Source organism: Hemiscyllium ocellatum, unplaced genomic scaffold, assembly GCF_020745735.1.
Source record: "Hemiscyllium ocellatum isolate sHemOce1 unplaced genomic scaffold, sHemOce1.pat.X.cur. scaffold_2738_pat_ctg1, whole genome shotgun sequence".
NCBI lineage: Eukaryota > Metazoa > Chordata > Chondrichthyes > Orectolobiformes > Hemiscylliidae > Hemiscyllium > Hemiscyllium ocellatum.
The window spans coordinates 33,691-53,356 of record NW_026868185.1 but is presented as its reverse complement, the minus strand read 5'-3'; the positions used below and the strand labels follow the sequence as shown (position 1 = coordinate 53,356).

General features: G+C 47.8%; 1 protein-coding gene and 1 pseudogene across 1 annotated transcript; one reads left to right on the top strand and one right to left on the bottom strand.

The window, feature by feature from the left end:
* Positions 1 to 19,666, bottom strand: part of LOC132812466 (gastrula zinc finger protein XlCGF26.1-like) — a 42,796-nt pseudogene that overhangs the window by 8,803 nt on the left and 14,327 nt on the right.
* LOC132812468 (zinc finger protein 239-like) lies at positions 2,250 to 12,641 on the top strand. The gene is made up of 4 exons (XM_060822947.1): positions 2,250 to 2,346; positions 4,745 to 5,051; positions 10,647 to 11,750; positions 11,917 to 12,641. Exons 3-4 carry the CDS (start codon positions 11,054 to 11,056, stop codon positions 12,186 to 12,188), a joined length of 969 nt encoding a protein of 322 aa, XP_060678930.1. The 5' UTR covers positions 2,250 to 2,346; positions 4,745 to 5,051; positions 10,647 to 11,053; the 3' UTR covers positions 12,189 to 12,641.

Genomic DNA, 19,666 nt, shown 5'->3' with positions numbered 1-19,666 from the left:
CCATCCCCCGAGTCTTTTTCTCCTCGTACCATGAAATTGGTTCCGACTGTTGTCGTGGATAAAATGTAGAGAACGACCAGGAGACGCAGAGAGTTCTTCAAGAAGTAGGTCGTTTATTTGCAAACAAAAAGACCGTGACACTCGAAAAGCAGATTCTCGAATGCCCACAAACCTCAGGGTCTGTGGTTTTAAAATATCTTTTTTTTTAATCATGTTTGTGTTAGCTTATCAGCATGTCCAACTATACTTATCAACGTACCTCAGCCTAGCTACACAATAAGCCAGTGATGTTAGTTCCCATTATCTCTTTAGTTGTACATTCTACTTCACGTTATTCCAATGTCTCGGTTAGAGATTTAATGTCAGCTTTTGCAACAATGGTCTTTCATTCTAGACCCTACTTAATATTTTCCTAATGTCATGATTAGATATTTATTGTCAGTAGTTTCAAGCAGGCTGACTCTACTCACTAACAATGAGATATTTAATGTCATGTCCCAAATATTTATTGTCCCAATAATGATAGTTAGCAGATGAGGCTAACTTTACTAACTGTGTTATCTCATCTTGCCATAGTGACCTTTCAGCCTCAACCTTACTCTGCTAATTGGTGTAAGAGTGTTCCACTATCCTTTGCAACTGTAGTGGACAGCGAAGAGGGTTACCTCAGATTACAACAGGATCTGGACCAGATGGGCCAATGGGCTGAGAAATGGCAGATGGAGTTTAATTCAGATAAATGCGAGGTGCTGCATTTTGGGAAAGCAAATCTTAGCAGGACTTATACACTTGATGGTGAGGTCCTAGGGAGTGTAGCTGAACAAAGAGACCTTGGAGTGCAGGTTCATAGCTCCTTGAAAGTGGAGTCACAGGTAGATAAGATAGTGAAGAAGACGTTTGGTATGCTTTCCTTTATTGGTCAGAGTATTGAGTACAGTAATTGGGAGGTCATGTTGCGGTTGTACAGGACATTGGTTAGGCCACTGTTGGAATATTGCATGCAATTCTGGCCTCCTTCCTATCGGAAAGATGTTGTGAAACGTGAAAGGGTTCGAAAAAGATTTACAAGGATGTTGCCAGTGTTGGAGGATTTGAGCTATAGGGACAGGCTGGGGCTGATTTCCTGGTGCGTTAGAGGCTTGTGGTGGGGGGGGGGGGGGGAGGTGACCTTATAGAGGTTTACAAAATTATGAGGGGCATGGATAGGATAAATAGGCAAAGTCTTTTCCCTGGGGTGTCCAGAACTAGAGGGCATAGGTTTAGGGTGAGAGGGGAAAAATATTAAAGAGACCTAAAGGGCAACATTTTCATGCAGAGAGTGGTACATGTATGGAATGAGCTGCCAGAGGAAATGGTGGAAGCTGGTACAATTGCAACATTTAAGAGGCATTTGGATGGGTATATGAATACGAAGGGTTTGGAGGGATATGGGCCGGGTGCTGGCAAGTGAGACTAGATTGGGTTGGGATATCTGGTCGGCATGGACGGGTTGGACCGAAGGGTGTGTTTCCATGCTGTACATCTCTCTATGACTCTATGAACTGGAAATGGTCTCCATGCTCTAACACTTCCCATGCTTTCATGCTCTTTATTTTCCATACTATCTAAAAATAGAGTCACAGAGCTGTAGAGCACAGAAACAAACCCTTCAGTCTATGTCGACCAGATGCCAGCATGTCGCCCCTTATCCCTCTGAATCTTTCCTATTCATATCCCCATCCAGATGCATTTTAAATGCTGTAATTGTACCAGCCCCCACCACGTCATCTGACAGTTCATTCCATACACATACCCCCTCTGTGCGAAAGGTTTGCCCCTTCGGACCCTCAGAAATCTTTCCCCTCTCACCCTAAACCTATGCCCTCCAGTTCTGGTCTCGGTGCCTTGCCCCCACAACAAGGGGAAACGACATACAAAAGTTGAGCAGCCAGACAAAATACAAAAGGAATAAAATATCGAGCCGCAGGAAAAAAAATTGTGGCTCTCTTTTTTCCCCTGTTGGCATTTGAACACTTAAAATCTGTCAGGAGCACCAACATCCCCATAGAGCATCCTGCGCATGTTTGCCAGTGTCAGCAACGCAGTGCGCATGCTTACCAGTGTCAGCAAAACACTGAGCATGCACATCGCTGTACGCAAAAAAGGCGCGAAACCTTCTTTTGATGGACCAATAGGCAATCTTGGAGGACCGGAAGGAGACTGGTCCTCCTGTCAATCAGAGTCAGCCCATTGTCTGAATGCGGAAGTCGGACCATGAGCTTCTCAAGCTGTAGCTCCTGATCCTCTCTCTCTGAATAAAGATAGAGCTTTACCCAGACTGCACATTTCTTCCTCTGTTCCAGATCTGTGAGTACGGCACTATTTTGCTCCCATTCCATGTCTTTTTCATTCTGGGGTTCAGTTGTTGACTTGAAGCAACTGAAAGAAAAGAGAGTGAATCCGGAAGGGGACAGACTCTGGAAACGCTGGTCCAGGTCTGTGTCTCAATTTACAAAATAGACAGGAGGTGGAGAAGTCGACGTTTCAGGTGTAACCCTTCCTCGGGGCTGGGGCCGGGGCTGGCTGGAGAAGCTGCAGATGAAGGGGGTGGGAGTGAAGTGGAGATAGGTCAAGACAGGTAGAGGCTACGACCTGGTTGGTCAATGGGAGGAATGCATGGGGTTGCTGGCAAAGAACAAGGAGGGAGGTTTTTTTGAAATTGGAAAACTCAACGTTGAGTCCTTCAGGCTGTAGGCTGCCTGGAAGATGAGGTGTGATCCCTTCAATTTGCAGTTAGGTTCGTTGTGGCAATGGAGGAGGCCAAAGATGGTCATGTCAGAAAAGGGAATTGTAATGGGTGGTGACTGGGAGGTCCGGTCGGCTCTGTGGACCCAGCTGTGATGCTCAGTGAACCGTTCCCCAAGTTTGCGCTCGCTCTCCCCGATATAGAGAGGACCACAATTGGCAAACACAGGACCACGATATGAAATTATAGCTTTGGCTGTGGCAAAGAAAAACAGAAAGGAGGTGCATTGTTTAAATGGAGATGTATTTGAATGTGGAGAAAGTGAGAACTGCAGATGCTGGAGATCAGGCTCAAACATTGTGGTACTGGAAGAGCACGGTAGGTTAGGCAGCATCTTAGGAGCAGGAGTGTTGACGTTTTGGGCACGAGCCCTTCATCTAGATTGATGTGTGGATGGGCAAAGAGGCCTCAGTGTCCTCCTACTCCAGTCACTGCCAGTTGTCAGACAGATGTAGGAAGCAATCGGCAAGGCAAGCGTTATATTAGCAAGAGGAATTGAGTTCACAAGTGGGATGTCTTCCTGCAGTTAGGGTGTCATTGAGTATATTCAAGGCTGAGTTCATCTGATTTTTTAACAAAGAAGTGGATGTTTGTGGGGGAAGGCGAGAACATGGTTTAAGACCAGTATAGAATGGTTCCAGAGTCATACAGCACAGAAACAGACCCTTTAGTCCAACCTGTCATAGAGATATACAACATGGAAACAGACCATTTGGTCCAACTCATCCATGGTGGGACCAACAATCTGGTCCCACCTGTCAGCACCTGGCCCACATCCCTCAAAATCCTTCCCATTCATATACCCATCCAGATGCCTTTTAAATATTGCAATTGTACTAACCTCCACCTCTGACAGCTCATTCCAAACATGTACCACCCTCGGTGTGAAAAGGTTGCTCCTCAGATCTCTTTTGTATCTTTCCCCCCTCACCCTAAACCTATGCCGTCTAGTTCTGGACCCACCCCCTCCTGGGAAAAGACCTTGGCTATTTATCCTATTCATGCCCTTCATAATTTTGTAAACCTCTATAAGGTTACTCCTTAGTCTCCAACGCTCCAGGGAAAACAGCCCTAGCCTCCAAACAGAACAAATCCTCCAACCCTGGCAACATCCTTGTAAATTTTTCTGAACCCTTTCAAGTTTCACAACATCTTACTGATAGTAAGGAAACCAGAATTGCACACAATATTCCAAATGTGGCCTAACAATGTCCTGTACAGCCACAACATAACTTCCCAAATCCTATACTCAGAGGATTGGGCAAGTTTTGAAAACCTACAAAAGACAACTGGGAAAGAATGGAGGACAAACTAAACCTTTGAGGGTCAGCTTGGAGGCATCAAGGTCTCAGGACAGGGGGTGGGGATGATCCCAGCTATGGGCCACATGCCAGCAAATGGGACTAGATTAATTTAGGATATCTGGTCAGTACAATTGTGTTGGACAGAAGGGTCTGCTTCTGTTCTATGTATCTCTATAACTCTGGCGTTTGCCAGAGTCAGGAGGTTGACTTTCTCTCTACTTTCAATGTTAATGCCTTGACGTCTCATTTTGCTCCCACCTTCCTGGGGTCGTTAACTATTTTGTCTCTGGTCCTTCCTCAAGAAGCTGCGTGGCAGGTTCACCCTGAATTGACACTTTCTTTTTGCTTCCCAAAATCAGACCTGCTCACTCTCAGCAGTATCCCAGTATTGTGAAAGATATTAGCTTTCAGGCGGAGGTATCCAAAGTTCAGAGACACGGCAGTCTTGATGTTTTTGCTTTTCTGTCCCGTAAGATCCTGAATCAGCACCTTCAGGAGAATTAGTTTGAGCCGAGTGAGAACAGAGGGGGAGAGAGAGTGGGATCTGCTTTCAATTTTGTGGAATAACAAAAGAAAAGAATATTCCACAGAAAGTAGAATTGCTTGTTCTGAATTTCTACCCTGCACTAATGACCTTTGTAATCTCTTTTTACAGAGCACAGTAGCGCCTCGACATACGAACAAACCTGTTCATGTACAAATCGGTTTACGAACAGGATTGTACGAAAATTTTGCTTCAATGTACATACGAAATTCAAGGTACGAACAGAAAAGCTCTCGGGCCCCGCGTGATCTCATTCAGTTCATCTTTGGCGTGTGCGCTGTGAACAGCCGCCCAACCATCCTTACGCTATCTGAACAATGGGAAAAGGACTCAGCATTTATATATTGATGAATTTATATATTGATGAACTGAAACCTGCAACCCATTCTAAAAGATGAAGGATTCAGCAGCGATCCAGGTTTGTTCCAAATATTGCGTCGGTTGCATGACGCTGTGATCTGTTGCTATTAATTCTGTGTCTTATGATCCTGCAGCACAGCTCCCGGCAGAAGGAGCAGCGCTGCAGAAGCTAGTGCTTCCAAATACACCTGGGGGGCGGGGTTTACCAGGAGGGGCGGGGTTTAGTCTGGGGGCGGGTTTTAGCGGGAGGGCGGTGCTCATGGGCGGGGCGTGTCTCGGGAGAGGGTCGCGCGCTAGTGGGCGGGACGAGGCTCAGCGGGCGATGCGGCGCGTTGAGCCTGAGCCGCGCGGTTGCTCGTGGGGGAAGGGGGCATGGTTTTGATTCACGCGGGGACCAAGGGAAGGGGTGGGTTTTCGTGCGCGACGGGGTGTGGTTCCAAGAGGCGGGTCTTTGTCTCGAAGGGGCAGGGTTTACGAGTTGCGTTCGAAAGGGGCGAGGTTTTACGTGCTGCATCCGGAAAGGGCGGGGTTTACTGTCAGCGTTCGGAAGGGGCGGGGTTTACGGGCTGCCTTCGGAAGGGGCGGGGTTTACGAGCTGCGTTCGGGAGGGGCGAGGTTCCCTGCGTTCGGAAGGGGCGGGGTCTACGTGCTTTGTTCGGAAGGGGCGGGGTTTACGTGTCGATTTGGCGTCGGAGGGGGCGGGGCCGAGGCCGTCCCGAAGACGGAAGTATGTCCGCGGCCTATTGCTTCCGATGGAGTCTCGGCTGCAGCAAGTAAGGTAAAGCTTTATCAATATTTCCTTTTACAGAGTTTGTATTTAATAACCAGTAATGGCTACTCAATATCATCATAAAGTCCCAAAATGCCATTCATTTCAATCCATTGCAGATAAACACTAAGAGTTAATTTTCTACGGGATTCAACAGCCTCAGCACTAAAATGGTCTCACAAGGGAACGGCTGTGAATGTAATCACTTGGTGTCCTGTTCACACAGATTCACCGATGCTGAGGCAAACCTTCTTAATTGCCTTACAGCATCCTGTTATCACTTGGTGAGCCCAGGTGTCCCTATCTTTAAGTTCTCTCCTCTTTCTCAGCCTTCCTGCCTGTTTATTTTCTAGTGCAGTAAATGTATTCAATAATTCAGCATTACCTTTTAGTCTGAATGTTTAATGACAAGTTTTAAGGCTGTAGACTTTATCACCCAGATGCCCACACCCTCATTCCTCCCTTTGATTGCACCGTGATCACTGAAAGAGAAGGCTAGTCCAAACGAATGCCCTTCAAGGTGGTCCAGCCATCAACATCCTGTAGAGCGGCACCACCATCTTCGCAACTCATCTGGTCATATTTATCATCGCCATCGACACGTGGGTGAGCCATCGGATCGCAAAAGGAGCATCTTCTGGGGCAAATCTATATCTCTAAGGGACCTCATAAGCCGAGCAATTAAATACCTAACAATACCAATACCGACAAACATAAATATCGAAATTGATATGTCAATTGTACCATCAGCCCGACCTGCAGTTTCCCCAACTGGTCCCTTCAGTCATTCTGTCAAGGAATACCTGGATCTCTTCTTGTATCTTAGTAATATTGCCAGTGAGATCGGGAATGCCCATAGTGCATTTATCTTGGACAGTGGTGCAGACCTCACCCTCCTGGGCGAGTATATTGTCTAGGCCAAACCGATTCTGCATAGAGTAAAGACACAGGTCTGATAATCCCAGGTTACTCTGTTCCAGAGCCTCTTTAGTCTTATTTCCTCGAATGGTCAGGCCACAAATGAGGGAATTGCGGTTCTTTTGACTTGTCACCCCTGCCAATCCTTCCAACCTCAGGGTACTCTGGATTCCCCAGCCTATTGGGTGTCCTGTATTGTCACCCAGTCCATTGTGATCCTTCCAGTTGGAGTAAAGTTGGCTGAGACCGACCGCTGCATTCTCCTCAGATGGAGGTTCCATCGACTTGTCCACTGACCAGGACAAGGTACTGTTGTGGGAACAAGGGCTCCGATATTGATGCGATGAGGGACATCTTTGCCATCCATGACAAGGAAATTGGTAGCTTTACCTCAGCTGAAGAAATAATAGTCTGATTTGGGGTAGATTAGGGAGAGTTTGTCAAAATAGGTTACTGAAATGTTACAGCAGGGGGTCTGGTCAGATATACAGGAGCAAAGGGTCGATGTTTTGCAAGAGGATTCGCTTGAGCGCTGTAAAAAAATGGGCCAAGTGATTCGAGCACCCGCACTGTATAGGAGACAATGGTCCTCAGAATGCAGTTCCCATTGGGCTCTCCCTTAGCTCTATTGTACATGGTCTTGGTGACAATATCAGATTCTGAAAAGAGAAAAGGCCTATAAATGCACAAGGGAAGGGTTCCGTTCCAGGTTCATGTACCGCATAAGGCCTGCTGTACCCCAGCCAGTGTTACACCAGCTGGTTGTATACACAGACCGGAGGTATTGGAACGTGATATTTCACTTTGCAGGGTCGGCAGCAGGAAGACTGATGAATAGTATGGAATCGGGGACTGGGGACTGGGCAAGTAAGTCATCTCCTGATAGAGAGGAGTAACATACTACTGCCTCTGGGGTGAAGAGCGTTCTGTGGGCCTGTATTAATAAGTTGTTTCCGGATTGTGGAGTTTCCCCTATCAAGCTTCCCTTTTCTCGAGTCGGCCCGTACTGCAAAAAGGGATGGTGTTCCCAGGCATCCTTAAAATATTTACCATAATAACGGGGTTGACCATTTTTATCCTCACTAGGCTTGCATCTGCAGGTAAAATCAAAAAACCATGGTAACGACATGGTAACTCCCACTGATTTCTACTGTCCAGATGGACCATCTGGTCTTTCTGATGTAAGAGTCCATTGCAATAATCAATCTTCATCACGTCCCACACGTCAAAGGCGTCTGGTCCGGTGCACTGGACCACATCTCCTCAGCATGGGTGGTGGATAATCTCTGATCATTCCTGGTCACAGCTGCAAATGTGTTGCTGGTCAAAGCACAGCAGGTTAGGCAGCATCTCAGGAATAGAGAATTCGACGTTTCGAGCATAAGCCCTTCATCAGGAATAAGAGAGAGAGAGCCAAGCCGGCTGAGATAAAAGGTAGGGAGGAGGGACTAGGGGGAGGGGCGATGGAGGTGGGATAGGTGGAAGGAGGTCCTGGGGGTGCAGTGAGGGAGGGACTCACTGAAATCCTTGTAGAGGGAGGAAGAGAGCTTCTTCAAGGAAGGCATCCTTGTAAGAGGATTCGCAGTAGGTTAAAATCTTCGAGTAAAAAATGAGGTCTGCAGATGCTGGAGATCACAGCTGCAAATGTGTTGCTGGTCAAAGCATAGCAGGTTAGGCAGCATCTCAGGAATAGAGAATTCGACGTTTCGAGCATAAGCCCTTCATCAGGAATAAGAGAGAGAGAGCCAAGCCGGCTGAGATAAAAGGTAGGGAGGAGGGACTAGGGGGAGGGGCGATGGAGGTGGGATAGGTGGAAGGAGGTCCTGGGGGGTGCAGTGAGGGAGGGACTCACTGAAATCCTTGTAGAGGGAGGAAGAGAGCTTCTTCAAGGAAGGCATCCTGGTCACATCCATACTTGGTGGCTTTCCCCATCAGGATGTTGTATGTGATCAGAAAGGTGAGGAGATAGGCGATCCCCCCCCCCCATGTCCCTCCTCTTAGTTCAAGTATCTGTAATAAGATTAACATTAGAACAACAGCAAAATTCAAAAACCCAACTGGACAGTGTTCCAATCCTTTTGTTGGGATTCCAGTATTCTCTCCTCCTCTTCCCCACTTTTGATTGGTGCGGTCAATCAATTTACAATGGTGCAGTTGGACCCAAGCTGAGTGCCCAGCGACTTTGACCACCGTAGGGATGGGAAGTAAAACCTGGAAGGGGCCATCACAGCGAGGTTGGAGACCTTTGCAAGTCCAGGTCTTGACGAGTACCAACGAACCAGGCTCTACCCGTGACGAGGCTGAAAGGGAGGGAACATCGCTGTAGGCCGCACGATCCTGGGAGTGATAGGCACGCATAACACTAGTTAGAGCAAGAACATAACCAACCATTGCTTCGGTCATGTGGTGGAGGTGGACTGAGAAGGGAGCCGAATCGTTCCAAGGGGTACGGAGGGGGTGACCAGAGAGATTCACAGCTGGAGATAGTCGTATCTTGCCCACAGACATGGATCGCATCTGGAATGAGGCCACAGGGATTAGCATAACCAGGAGAGGCCAGACTCAGCCATTAATTTGGCAAGTTTAGTCTTGAGTCTGGTTAAAACATTCACCAAGGCCGGCCACCTGAGGATGATAAGCACCATGCAGTTGCCGACAAATACAAAGCTGGGAACAGAGTTCTCCGTTAATATTACCTACAAAGTGTGGTCCATTGTCCGAGCTAATGCACGCAGGTATACTGAAGGAATTATTTCCTTAAACAAATTTTGCACCACAAACTCGGCAGTAGCGTTAGGAAGAGGGTAGGCTTCAATCCACTTAGAAAAGACATCAACAATAAGCAAAACATATTTACAGCAACTCAACTCATTTCTACAACTCAATGAAGTCCAGTTGAAGTGTCTCCAAGGGACCCTCCAGCAAGGGAGTTCTCGTAGAGATACTTGAATTAAGAGGTGGGGGATCACCTACCCACTGACCTGTATGATCACGTACAACATCCTGATCGGGAAAGCCACTGACTGAGTATCGATGCGATCTGGAACGATCTGAGATTATCCTGATGTCATCTGGCGCACCAGACCAGACACTTTCAACGTGGCGTCGCTTGAGCGATGGCGTGAGCTGCCAGAGGAAGTGGTGGGTGCTGGTACGATGATATGTCAAAACGCTCCTGGACAGGCATCTGAATATGAAGGGTTCATATGGGTCAGGGCCAAGTGATGGCAAATGCAACTGGAGTCATCGAGATGTACAGCACAGAAACAGACCCTTCGGTCCAACTCGTCCTTGCTGACAAGATAGCCAACCCAATTTAGTCCCAGCTGCCAGCACCCAGCCCATATAGGGGCCAAGTGATGGCAAACGTGACTAGATTAATTTCAGATATCTGGGCAGGTTGGGCCAATGGGTCTGTTTCCGTGCTGTGAGATTCTAATTCAGTGAAAGCAGAAGTGTGGTTGTGAAGGCTGGACTTTCAGGGCATGTTTTGCCCTGACTGGGAGCAGAAGAGTTTGACTGAAGTGTGTCGGTGTTAATGCCTTGATGTCTCATTTTGCTCCCACCTTCCCGGAGTCGTTAACCATTTTGTGTCTGATCCTTCCTCAAGAAGCTGCATTGCAGGTTCACCCTGAATTGGCACTTTGTTTTGCTTCCCAAAATCAGACCTGCTCACTCTCAGCAGGATCCCAGTGTTGTGAAAGATATTAACTTTCAGGTGGAGGCATCCAAAATTCAGAGAGATGTCAGTATTTATGTTTTTGCCTTTTCTGTCCCTGTAAGATCCTGAATCAGCACCTTCAGGGGAATTAGTTAGAGCGGAGTGAGAACAGAGGGGAAGGGAGAGTGGGATGGTGCTTTCAATTTTGTGGAACAGCAAATGAATATTCCACAGAAAGTAGAATTGCTTGTTCTGAATTTCTACCCTGCACTGATAGTGATGACTTTTGTAATCTCTTTTTGCAGAGTATTTGAAAATCTGAAGACTGAAGTTTCAAAATCAACGGATAAAGGGCTTATGCCCGCAACATTGACTCTCCTGCTCCTCGGATGCTGCCTGACCTGCTGTGCTTTTCCAGTGCCAAATGTTTCGACTGACTGTCCAGCGTCAGCAGTCCTCACTTTGATGTCAGTGTCTGACAGTCACTCAATCCATCGGGACAGCAGCTGTTTTTGACTGTGATTTCTGTGAGAGGGATCAACGCTTTTTGGTTCCTGTTTGAGGACATTTTCAGCATCAGTGGGACTGGACGAGAGACCCCACTGTTGGAGCGCACTGTGTGTGGAGCCTGAAACAGTTATACGGCCTGGCAAGGGGATTTCACGGCAGGGAGGGGTTCTACACGTGTTTGTGTGCAGCTGAAGCTGTGGCCATGGAGAAATCTGAGGAATCCTGCCGCGTGGAGAAACCGTGGAAGTGTGGGGACTGTGGGAAAGGCTTCCGTTTCCTGTCTACCCTGGAGATTCATCGGCGCAGTCACACCGGGGAGAGGCCATTCCCCTGCACTGACTGCGGGGAGGCCTTCAGGTATTCCTCCCACCTGCTGGCCCACCAGCGGGGCCACATGGGGGACAGGCCCTTCAGTTGCCCTGAGTGCGGGAAGGCCTTCAGCAATTCCTCCGCCCTGCTGACCCACCAGCATGTCCACACGGGGGAGAGGCCATTCACCTGCTCTCAGTGCGGGAAGGGCTTCACCTGTTCCTCCAACCTCCTGACCCACCAGCGGGTCCACACTGGGGAGAGGCCCTTCAGCTGCCCAGAGTGCGGAAAGGCCTTTACCCAGGCCTCCATCCTGCTGAGGCACCAGCTTGTCCACACGGGGGAAAGACCCTTCAGCTGCCCTGAGTGTAGGAAGGCCTTCAGCGATTCCACCACCCTGCGGAGTCACCGTCACGTCCACACCGGGGAGAGGCCGTTCACCTGCTCTCAGTGTGGGAAGGGCTTCATCTGCTCCTCCAACCTGCGGAGACAGCAGCGTGTCCACACGGGGGAGAGACCGTACACCTGCCCTCAGTGCGGGAAGGGCCTCACCTGCTCCTCCAACCTGCGGAGACACCAGCGGATCCACACGGGGAGAGGCCGTTCACCTGCTCTCAGTGCGGGAAGGGCTTCAGGTATTCCTCCGACCTGCTGACCCACCGGAGGGTCCATACCGGGGAGAGGCCGTTCACCTGCGCTCAGTGCGGGAAGGGCTACACTTGCTCCTCCGACCTGCTGACCCACCGCGGGTCCACGCGGGGGAGAGACCGCACACCTGCTCTCAGTGCGGGAAGGCCTTTACCCAGGTCTCCACCCTGCTGAGGCACCAGCGTGTCCACACCAGGGAGAGGCCCTTCAGCTGCCCCGGAAGTGGGAAGGCCTTCAGCACTTCCTCCGACCTGCTGACCCACCGGCGGATCCACACCGGGGAGAGGCCGTACATCTGCTCTCAGTGCGGGAAGGGCTTCACCTGCTCCTCCCACCTGCGGAAGCATCAGCGAGTTCACGTGCCATCGCAGGGGGATTGAAGGAGTGACGGCCGAGTGCCATTATCGATTGGAATATCAACCCAGTTCCGGGGACTCCCGGGTTTGAATCCCGCCACGACAGATGGCAGAATTGGTATACGGTCAGAAATGTGGAGTTTGGAATCTAACAATGAGATCATTTCAGGGAGGGGATGGTAGGGGGAGAAAGCCCCCATCTGATTCCCTCTCTCCCTTGTTGGGGAAGGGAACTGCTATTGTGGGAGAGGATTCACTCAGTTGTTCCAGCTGCATCCTTTACCCGGTCTGGCCTACACGTGACTCCAGACCCACAGCAGTCTGGTTGACTCTACACTGCCCTCCCCCCACTGGCAAAGGAGCGGGGAGAAACTTACTTGGAGACAGGGTATGGGTTGAAATTGCTGAGTGAGGCAATACTTCCTCCGGGTTACGGCTGTACCAAGGATCCAATTACAAAGGGACAACTTGGTGCTGGCCAATAGTAAAGACAGTGAGGGGGGTGGGGATGGGGCCAGGGGAGGTGTGGTGTGTGCACTTTCACCTTGAGCTGTTCAAAAAGCAACTACTTTTTCTCTGCCTTTTTGCTGGGGGGATCTGAAGCTGTAATGAAGTTGGGTTGCAATAAAGGTTACCTGAACTTACCACCGGGCTCAGACTCTCATTGAAAGCTTTGAGCTCCAAGAGGTTTTTGTTTTAAAGCTGCTCATTTCTTTCAGCCTCCTGCACTAAGTTTAGAACATAGAACAATCCAGCACAGAACAGGCCCTTCGGCCCTCGATGTTGCGCCGACCTCTGAACTATTCTCAGCTCGTCCCCCTACACTATCCCAAAATCATCCATGCACTTATCTAAGGATTGTTTAAATCTCCCTAACGTGGCTGAGTTGACTACCTTAGCAGGTAGGGCATTCCACGCCCTTACCACTCTCTGTGTAAAGACCTTGCCTCTGACATCTGTCTTAAAGCTATCACTCCTCAATTTGTAGTTATTCAAGAGAGGGCATAAGGGCACAACATTTGCAATCCTCTAGTCCTCAGGTACTAAACCCGTAGACAATGACGACTCAAATATCAAAGCCAAAGGCTCTGCTATCTCCTCCCTAGCTTCCCAGAGAATCCTCGGATAAATCCCATCCAGCCCAGGGACTTGTCTACTTTCACTCCTTCTCGAATTGATAACACCTGTGTGTAACTAACCTCGATCCTATCGAGTCTAATATCTCGTACCTCATTCTTTTCCTGAGTGAACACCGATGAGAAATGTTCATTTAGCACCTCTCCGATCTCTACAGTGTCCACACTCCACTTCCTGCTTCTGTCTTTGACTGGCCCTATTCCTACCCTAATCAACCTTTTATTCCTCACATGCCTATGGGAAGCTTTAGGGTTCTCCTTTATTCTATTTGCCTAAGACTGTTCGTGTCCTCTCTTTGCTCCTCTTAACTCTCTCTTTAAATCCTTCCTAGCTGATCTGTAATTCTCTATCGCCTCATCTGTACCATCTTGCCTCATGGAACAGCATCATAAGACACAGAACTTATATCAAAAGATCAGTGTCATGCAACTGATAGAATATATTGAACAAACTTAGATATTCTTCATCTCTTAGAATGGGTGCGGGCTTTGGTTCATTAATATGTAACAATGTTCTTGAGATGACTTAAGGTTTTATTTAAAAAAAAGGCATCTCCGCTCAGACAATGCATTAAAGGTGTGAGATTTGAGTCTGTCAGTATTCCAATCTTGAATCAGACTGGTTCTGTTTCCAAAGTCGGAATTTGTAAAATGTTACATGGATTGACTGCCTGCAGATTGTGTGCTTTTGAACAAAATTGACTGTATCTGCAAATATAATTCTGCCAATACAATTTCACCCCAAAGAGTACTGTGTGTGTGTGTGCATGAGAGAGTGAGAGTGTGTGCATGTGAGTTTGTCTGTGAGTGTGCACAGAAGTGTGTTGTGCATGCTTGGGAAAGTGAGAGTGTGATGGAGTATGATGCTGTGAGTGTGAGAGAGTGTTGAGGGGTGTGTGTGTGTCTGTCTGAGAGAGAGAGTATGTGTGTGAGAGAGAAGCTTAATAAAAGCAAGGGGTTGCATTTTTGCTAAAACAAGGACTTGAACAGATAATGGTTGGGCCATGAGTCATGTTAGAGAACAGATAGACATGGAGGTGGGGGGAGTCGGTGTTCAGGTACATAGTTCTTTGCAAGTTGCATCACTGCTAGACAGAGTGGTTAAGGTGGCATTTTGCAACATTGCCTTCATTGTTCACACCACTGAGTATAGGGGTTGGGACATCATGTTGAGGTTGTACAGGATGTTGGTGAGGCCACTTTCAGAGTACTGAGTACAGTTCTGGTGGCCCTGTAATAGGAAGAATACGATTAATGAGGGTTTAATAAAGATTTACCAGGATGTTGTAACGACTGGAGGGTTTGAGTTATAAGGAGAGGCTGGGACTTTATTCACTGGAGCACAGGAGGTTGGGGGTTGACCTCATTGAGATTGATAAAATCATGAGGAGTGGAGGGAAGGTGAATAGAAAATGGCTCTTGCTTAGCGTAGGGGAACTCAAAACTAGGGGACTTTTTTTAAATATGAGGAAAGAGATTTAAAAGGAAGCGGAGGGGCAACGATTTGAAAGAGGGTGATTTACATGTGGAATGAACTTGCTGAGGATGTGGTAGATGCAGGTACAGTGACAACATTGAAACAGCATTTGGATGGGTACATGAATAGAAAGGTTTAGAGGGATATGGGCCAAATGCAGGCAAGTGGGACTGGTTTAGTTTGGAATCGTGGTGGGCATGGACGAATTGGACCGAAGTGTCTGTTTCTGGGCTGCATACCTCTATTGAAACCGGTAGAATTCTGAAAGGGGCTTGACAGGATAGATGCAGATAAAATGCCCCTTTGTGGGGAGGGTCTCGAATTCCGACAATGTGGGAGTGGGCCATTCAACCCATCTATTTCATTCTGGCCCTCTGAACAGTATCCCACCCATACCCAACCCCTTACTCCGTATTTCCCATGGCCAATCCACCCTAACCTGTACATCCCTGGTCACTATGGGTAACTTAGCACAGCCAATTCTCCCTAACCTACACTCTAATCTAAACTCGTCAGGCGCCTGGGTGGTGGAGTTCTACTGGTCGTGGGGTGGCCCCTGTGTCAACTATGGGGCCACCTGGAAGGTACTGGGCCCGGGAGGTGAAAGGTGAGGCAGGTTGTGTGTGTGTGTGTGTGTGTGTGTGTGTGTGTGTGTGTGTGTGGGGGGGGGGGGGGGGGGGGGGAAGGCGGGGGTGGGGGGGTGTAGCGGGAACGGAGGGGAAGGAATGTGGGGCCTGTCCTGTCATAGTGACATTTTACACTCACTTTCCATCTGCTTTTACTGGCGCTTGTGCTGTTTACCCCTCACTGTGTTTTTTAATCCTTGTGCTGTTTACCCCTCACTGTTTTTATTAATCCTTGTGCTGTTCCTTGTGACAGTGCAGGCAGGAGAAGATGAAACGATGGATAGATCAGCCATGATCTTGATGAATGACGGAGCAGGCTCACTTGTAGCAACTGGAGTGAATCCAGAGAGGGAGCAGACTTTGCGACCTCAGGTATGTGTCTGGGTGACCCGGGTGAGGAGAGACAGAGGTTCAGGTTAGGACTGTTTTCCGCAGCTTGCCAGAGTCTGAGGAGTGACCTTATATGCTTTTATATCATCATGAAGGGCATGGATAGGGTAAATAGATGTGATATTTTCCTTTGGATGGGGCAGTCCAGAACTAGAGGGTAATAGGTTTAGGATTGAGTATGTGGTGCTGCAGCAAGTCAGGCAGCATCCAAGGAGCAGGTAGATTGACGTTTTGGGGAAACGCCCTTCATCAGGGAAGTGTGTGTGAGAGCATGTGTGCCTGCTTGACAAAGTGAGATTGTGATGGAGTATGAACCTGCGAGAGGGTGTGTGTGTTGAGAGGTTAGTGTATGTGTATGTCTGAGAGAGCGCGTGTGTGTATGAGAGGGATACGGATATAAGTGAGGGTTGCATTTTGCTAAAACAAAGGAGGGCAAGACTTGAACAGGTAATGGTAGGGCCCTGGGTCATGTTGTGGAACAGAGACCTGGAGGTGTTCAGGTTCATTGTTCTTGGAAGTTACATCACTGGTAGATGGGGGTGAAGAAGGTGTTCAGCACACTTGCCTTCATTGTTCACATGCTGAGTACAGGAGTTGGGACATCATGTTGGAGATGCACACACAAAGTACATTACTCAGAGGGTGATAGGTGCCTGGAACGCATTGCCAGCAGAGGAGGGGACGGTAGATTCATTCAAGGTGCATCCGAGCAGTAGGACAGTCAAAGTTTCAGGCACAAGCCCTTCATCAGGAATTAGTAAGAGGAATTGAGTTTAGAAATGGGGATGTCATCCTGCAGTTAGGGGGTCATTTGAATAAATTCAAGGCTGAGTTAATCTGATCTTTGAACAAGAAGTGGATGTTTATGGAGGAAGGCAAGAAAATGGTTTTAAGCCCAGTTTAGAACAGTTCCAGAGTCAGACAACACAGAAACAGACCCTTCAGTCCAACTAAACCGTGCTGACTGTGTTCACAAACTAAACTAGTCCCACCTGTGTGTATTTGGCCCATATCCCTCTGACCCTTTCCTATTCATGTCCTTATCCAAATGTCTTTTAAACCTTGTTACTGTACCTACATCCACCACCGTGTCTGGACATTGATTCCACACACAAACTACTCTCAAAAAAAAAGGCGCTACTCCAGTCTTTTGAAAATCTTTCTCCACTCCCCTTCCTCATTTGCTCCCTAATTTTGAAACCTCCATCCTAGGGAAAGGACACCTGCGGTTCACCTCATCTACCCTCCTCAGGATTTTATGAACCTCTTTTAAGGTCACCTCTCAACCTCATGTGTTCCAGTGAAAAAAGTCCAAGCCTATCCACCTAACTGTAGGTATATTCCTATCCAGTTATGAATTGTTCAATGCTGGTGCAGACTGGAAAGACCGAATGGCCTAGTCTTGCTCCCAACTCTCTCGCTCTGTGTCCAGGACAACAAGAGGCCCTAAGTCAGAGGAGCAGAAATTAGGCCATTCAGTCCATCAGGTCTAATCACCCCATTCAATCGTGGCTGCTAGGTTTCTCAACCCCATTCTCCCCGTAACCCTCGATCCCCTTGATACTCAAGAACCGATCTGTCTCAGTTTTAAATATCCCCAGTGACCTGGCCTCCACAGCCTTCTATGGAAATAGATTCCACAGATTCACCGCTCTCTGGCTGAAGAAGTTTCTCCTTTCTAAAAGGACTTCCCTTTACTCTAAGGCGGTGCCTCTGGTCTGAGTCTGTCCGACCAATGGAAACATCTTCGCAACGTCCACTCTGTCTGGGCTGTTCAGGATTATGTAGGTTTCATTTAGACCCACCCCCTCCCGAGTGTGGGCCTATGAATCAGCATGAGCCAGACCCTTCAGGATGAGGTACAGCAGGGATTAGGGTCAGTAAACTGAGAATGGAGGGAGAGTGTGAGGATGGAGATTTTCAGCTTCTAGAGAATGAGAGAGAAAAGTGAGATCGCTATAAATTAGAATTGATCGGATGGGCCAAAGTGTGGTAGATGGAATTAAATTTTGAGAAATGAGAGTTGTTGCATTTTGGTCAAGCAATCCAGGCAGGACTGACACAGTTAAGGGGAATGTTGCAGAACAAAGAGACCTTGGAGGGCAGGGTCCATAGTTCCTTGAAAGTAGAGTCTCAGGTAGACAGGATAGTGAATGAGGCATTTGGTAGGATGGCCTTTATTGGTCAGAGCATCAAGTAGATGAGTTGGGAGGTCATGTTGTGGCTGTCCAGGATGTTGGTTAAGCCAATTTTGGAATACTGCGTTCAGTTCTGGTATCCCTGCTGTCGGAAAGGTGTTATGAAACTTTGAAAGGGGTCAGAAAAGATTTGAGCTATAGGGAGAGGCTGAATAGGTCAGGGACATTTTCCATGGAGCATCAGAGGCTGAGGGGTAAACTTAATGACCTTTGTAATGGGCATGGATAGTGGGGGGAAACCTAAGGTCTTTTCCCCAGGGTAGGGGAGTCCAAGAAAACTAGAAGGCATATGTTTGAGGTGAGAGCAGAATGATTTAACTGGGGTCTGAGGGGCAACCTTTTCACACAGAGGGTGGTGCATGTATGGCACGAACTGCCAGAGGAAGTGGTGGAGACTGGCACAATTACAACATTTAAAAGGAATGTGGATGTCAGTCTGTTCTCAGCTCTGCTGGATTTCTGTTGAAGCTTTGACCCCCCCTCCCCCAGAAATAGGGCTCTCCCAAGGATTTGTATGGTGTCCTATTTGAGGAATTCTTTCTGTCTTACATCGAACTGTCCGTATGCAGCTCTGATTTACAACAATATTTACGTCAACAGGACTAAAGCATCTGCTATCAAATTGGCATCGAGCTATACAGCACGGACATTGACTTTTTCTCTCTCTCATGCACAGACGCACATAACAAGTCCATGGGGGTAAATTTGTATTTGCAGAATGATATTTGCAGTTATGTTCTATTTTGCTAAAAAAATACACAAATCTGTAAGCAGTCAATCCATATAATATTTGTAAATTCCACTTTGGAAATAGAACCAGTCTGACTCAAGACTGGGACACACAGACAGACTCTGACCTCACACCTTTAATGCGTTGTCTGAACTGAGATGTCACATTTTGCTATAAAACCTCGAGTTACCTTGATAAGGTGCCTTGCAGGAAGGTCTGGGATTTACATGTGAATGATAGCTGCAACCCAGTCTAAAAGATGAAAGACTTGACAATCCAGGTTTGTTCAATATATCATTTCGGTGGCAGGACACTATAATGTTTTTCTATAAGTTGTGTCTTATGATCTTATTCTCCACAACTACCTGAAGGATCAACGCTCTGAAAGCGAGTGCTTCTAAATAAACCTGTTGAACACTCACCTGGTGGTGTGAATTTTAACTTTGTCCAGCTTAGGATGGATTGACCGTGCCCAGAGATGTGCAAGTTAGGTAAATGTAGAGCAGTAGGGGTAGGGGAATAGGTGTAGGTCTGTTACCTTTCAGAGGGTCGGTGTGGATTTGTGGGGCTGAGTGGCCTGCTTTCACACACTGGGAATTCTCTGAAGGGAAGGGATTGGCACAAACTCTTTTTTTTTTTGGCTTCCCAAATTCAGACCTCCTCACCTCTCAGCAGTATCCCAATGTTGTGAAAGATATTAACTTTCAGGTGGAGTTATCCAAAATTCAGAGAGATGTCAGTCTTGACGTTTTTGCTTTTCTGCCCCGGAAGATCCTGAATCAGCACCTTCAGGGGAATGAGTTAGATCAGAGTGAGAACAGAGGGGGAGAGAGAGTGGGATGGTGCTTTCAATTTTGAGGAATAACAAAAGAAAATATTCCACAGAATTCCTTGTTCAGAATTTCTACCCTGCACTGACAGTGTTGACTTTTGTAATCTCTTTTT

Coding starts and splice junctions, on each gene's coding strand:
- LOC132812468 (XM_060822947.1), top strand. CDS start 11,054: ATGGAGAAATCTGAGGAATCCTGCCGCGTGGAGAAACCGTGGAAGTGT. Junction 11,751..11,916: donor GAGACACCAGCGGATCCACA/CGGGGAGAGGCC, acceptor CGCGGGTCCACG/CGGGGGAGAGACCGCACACC.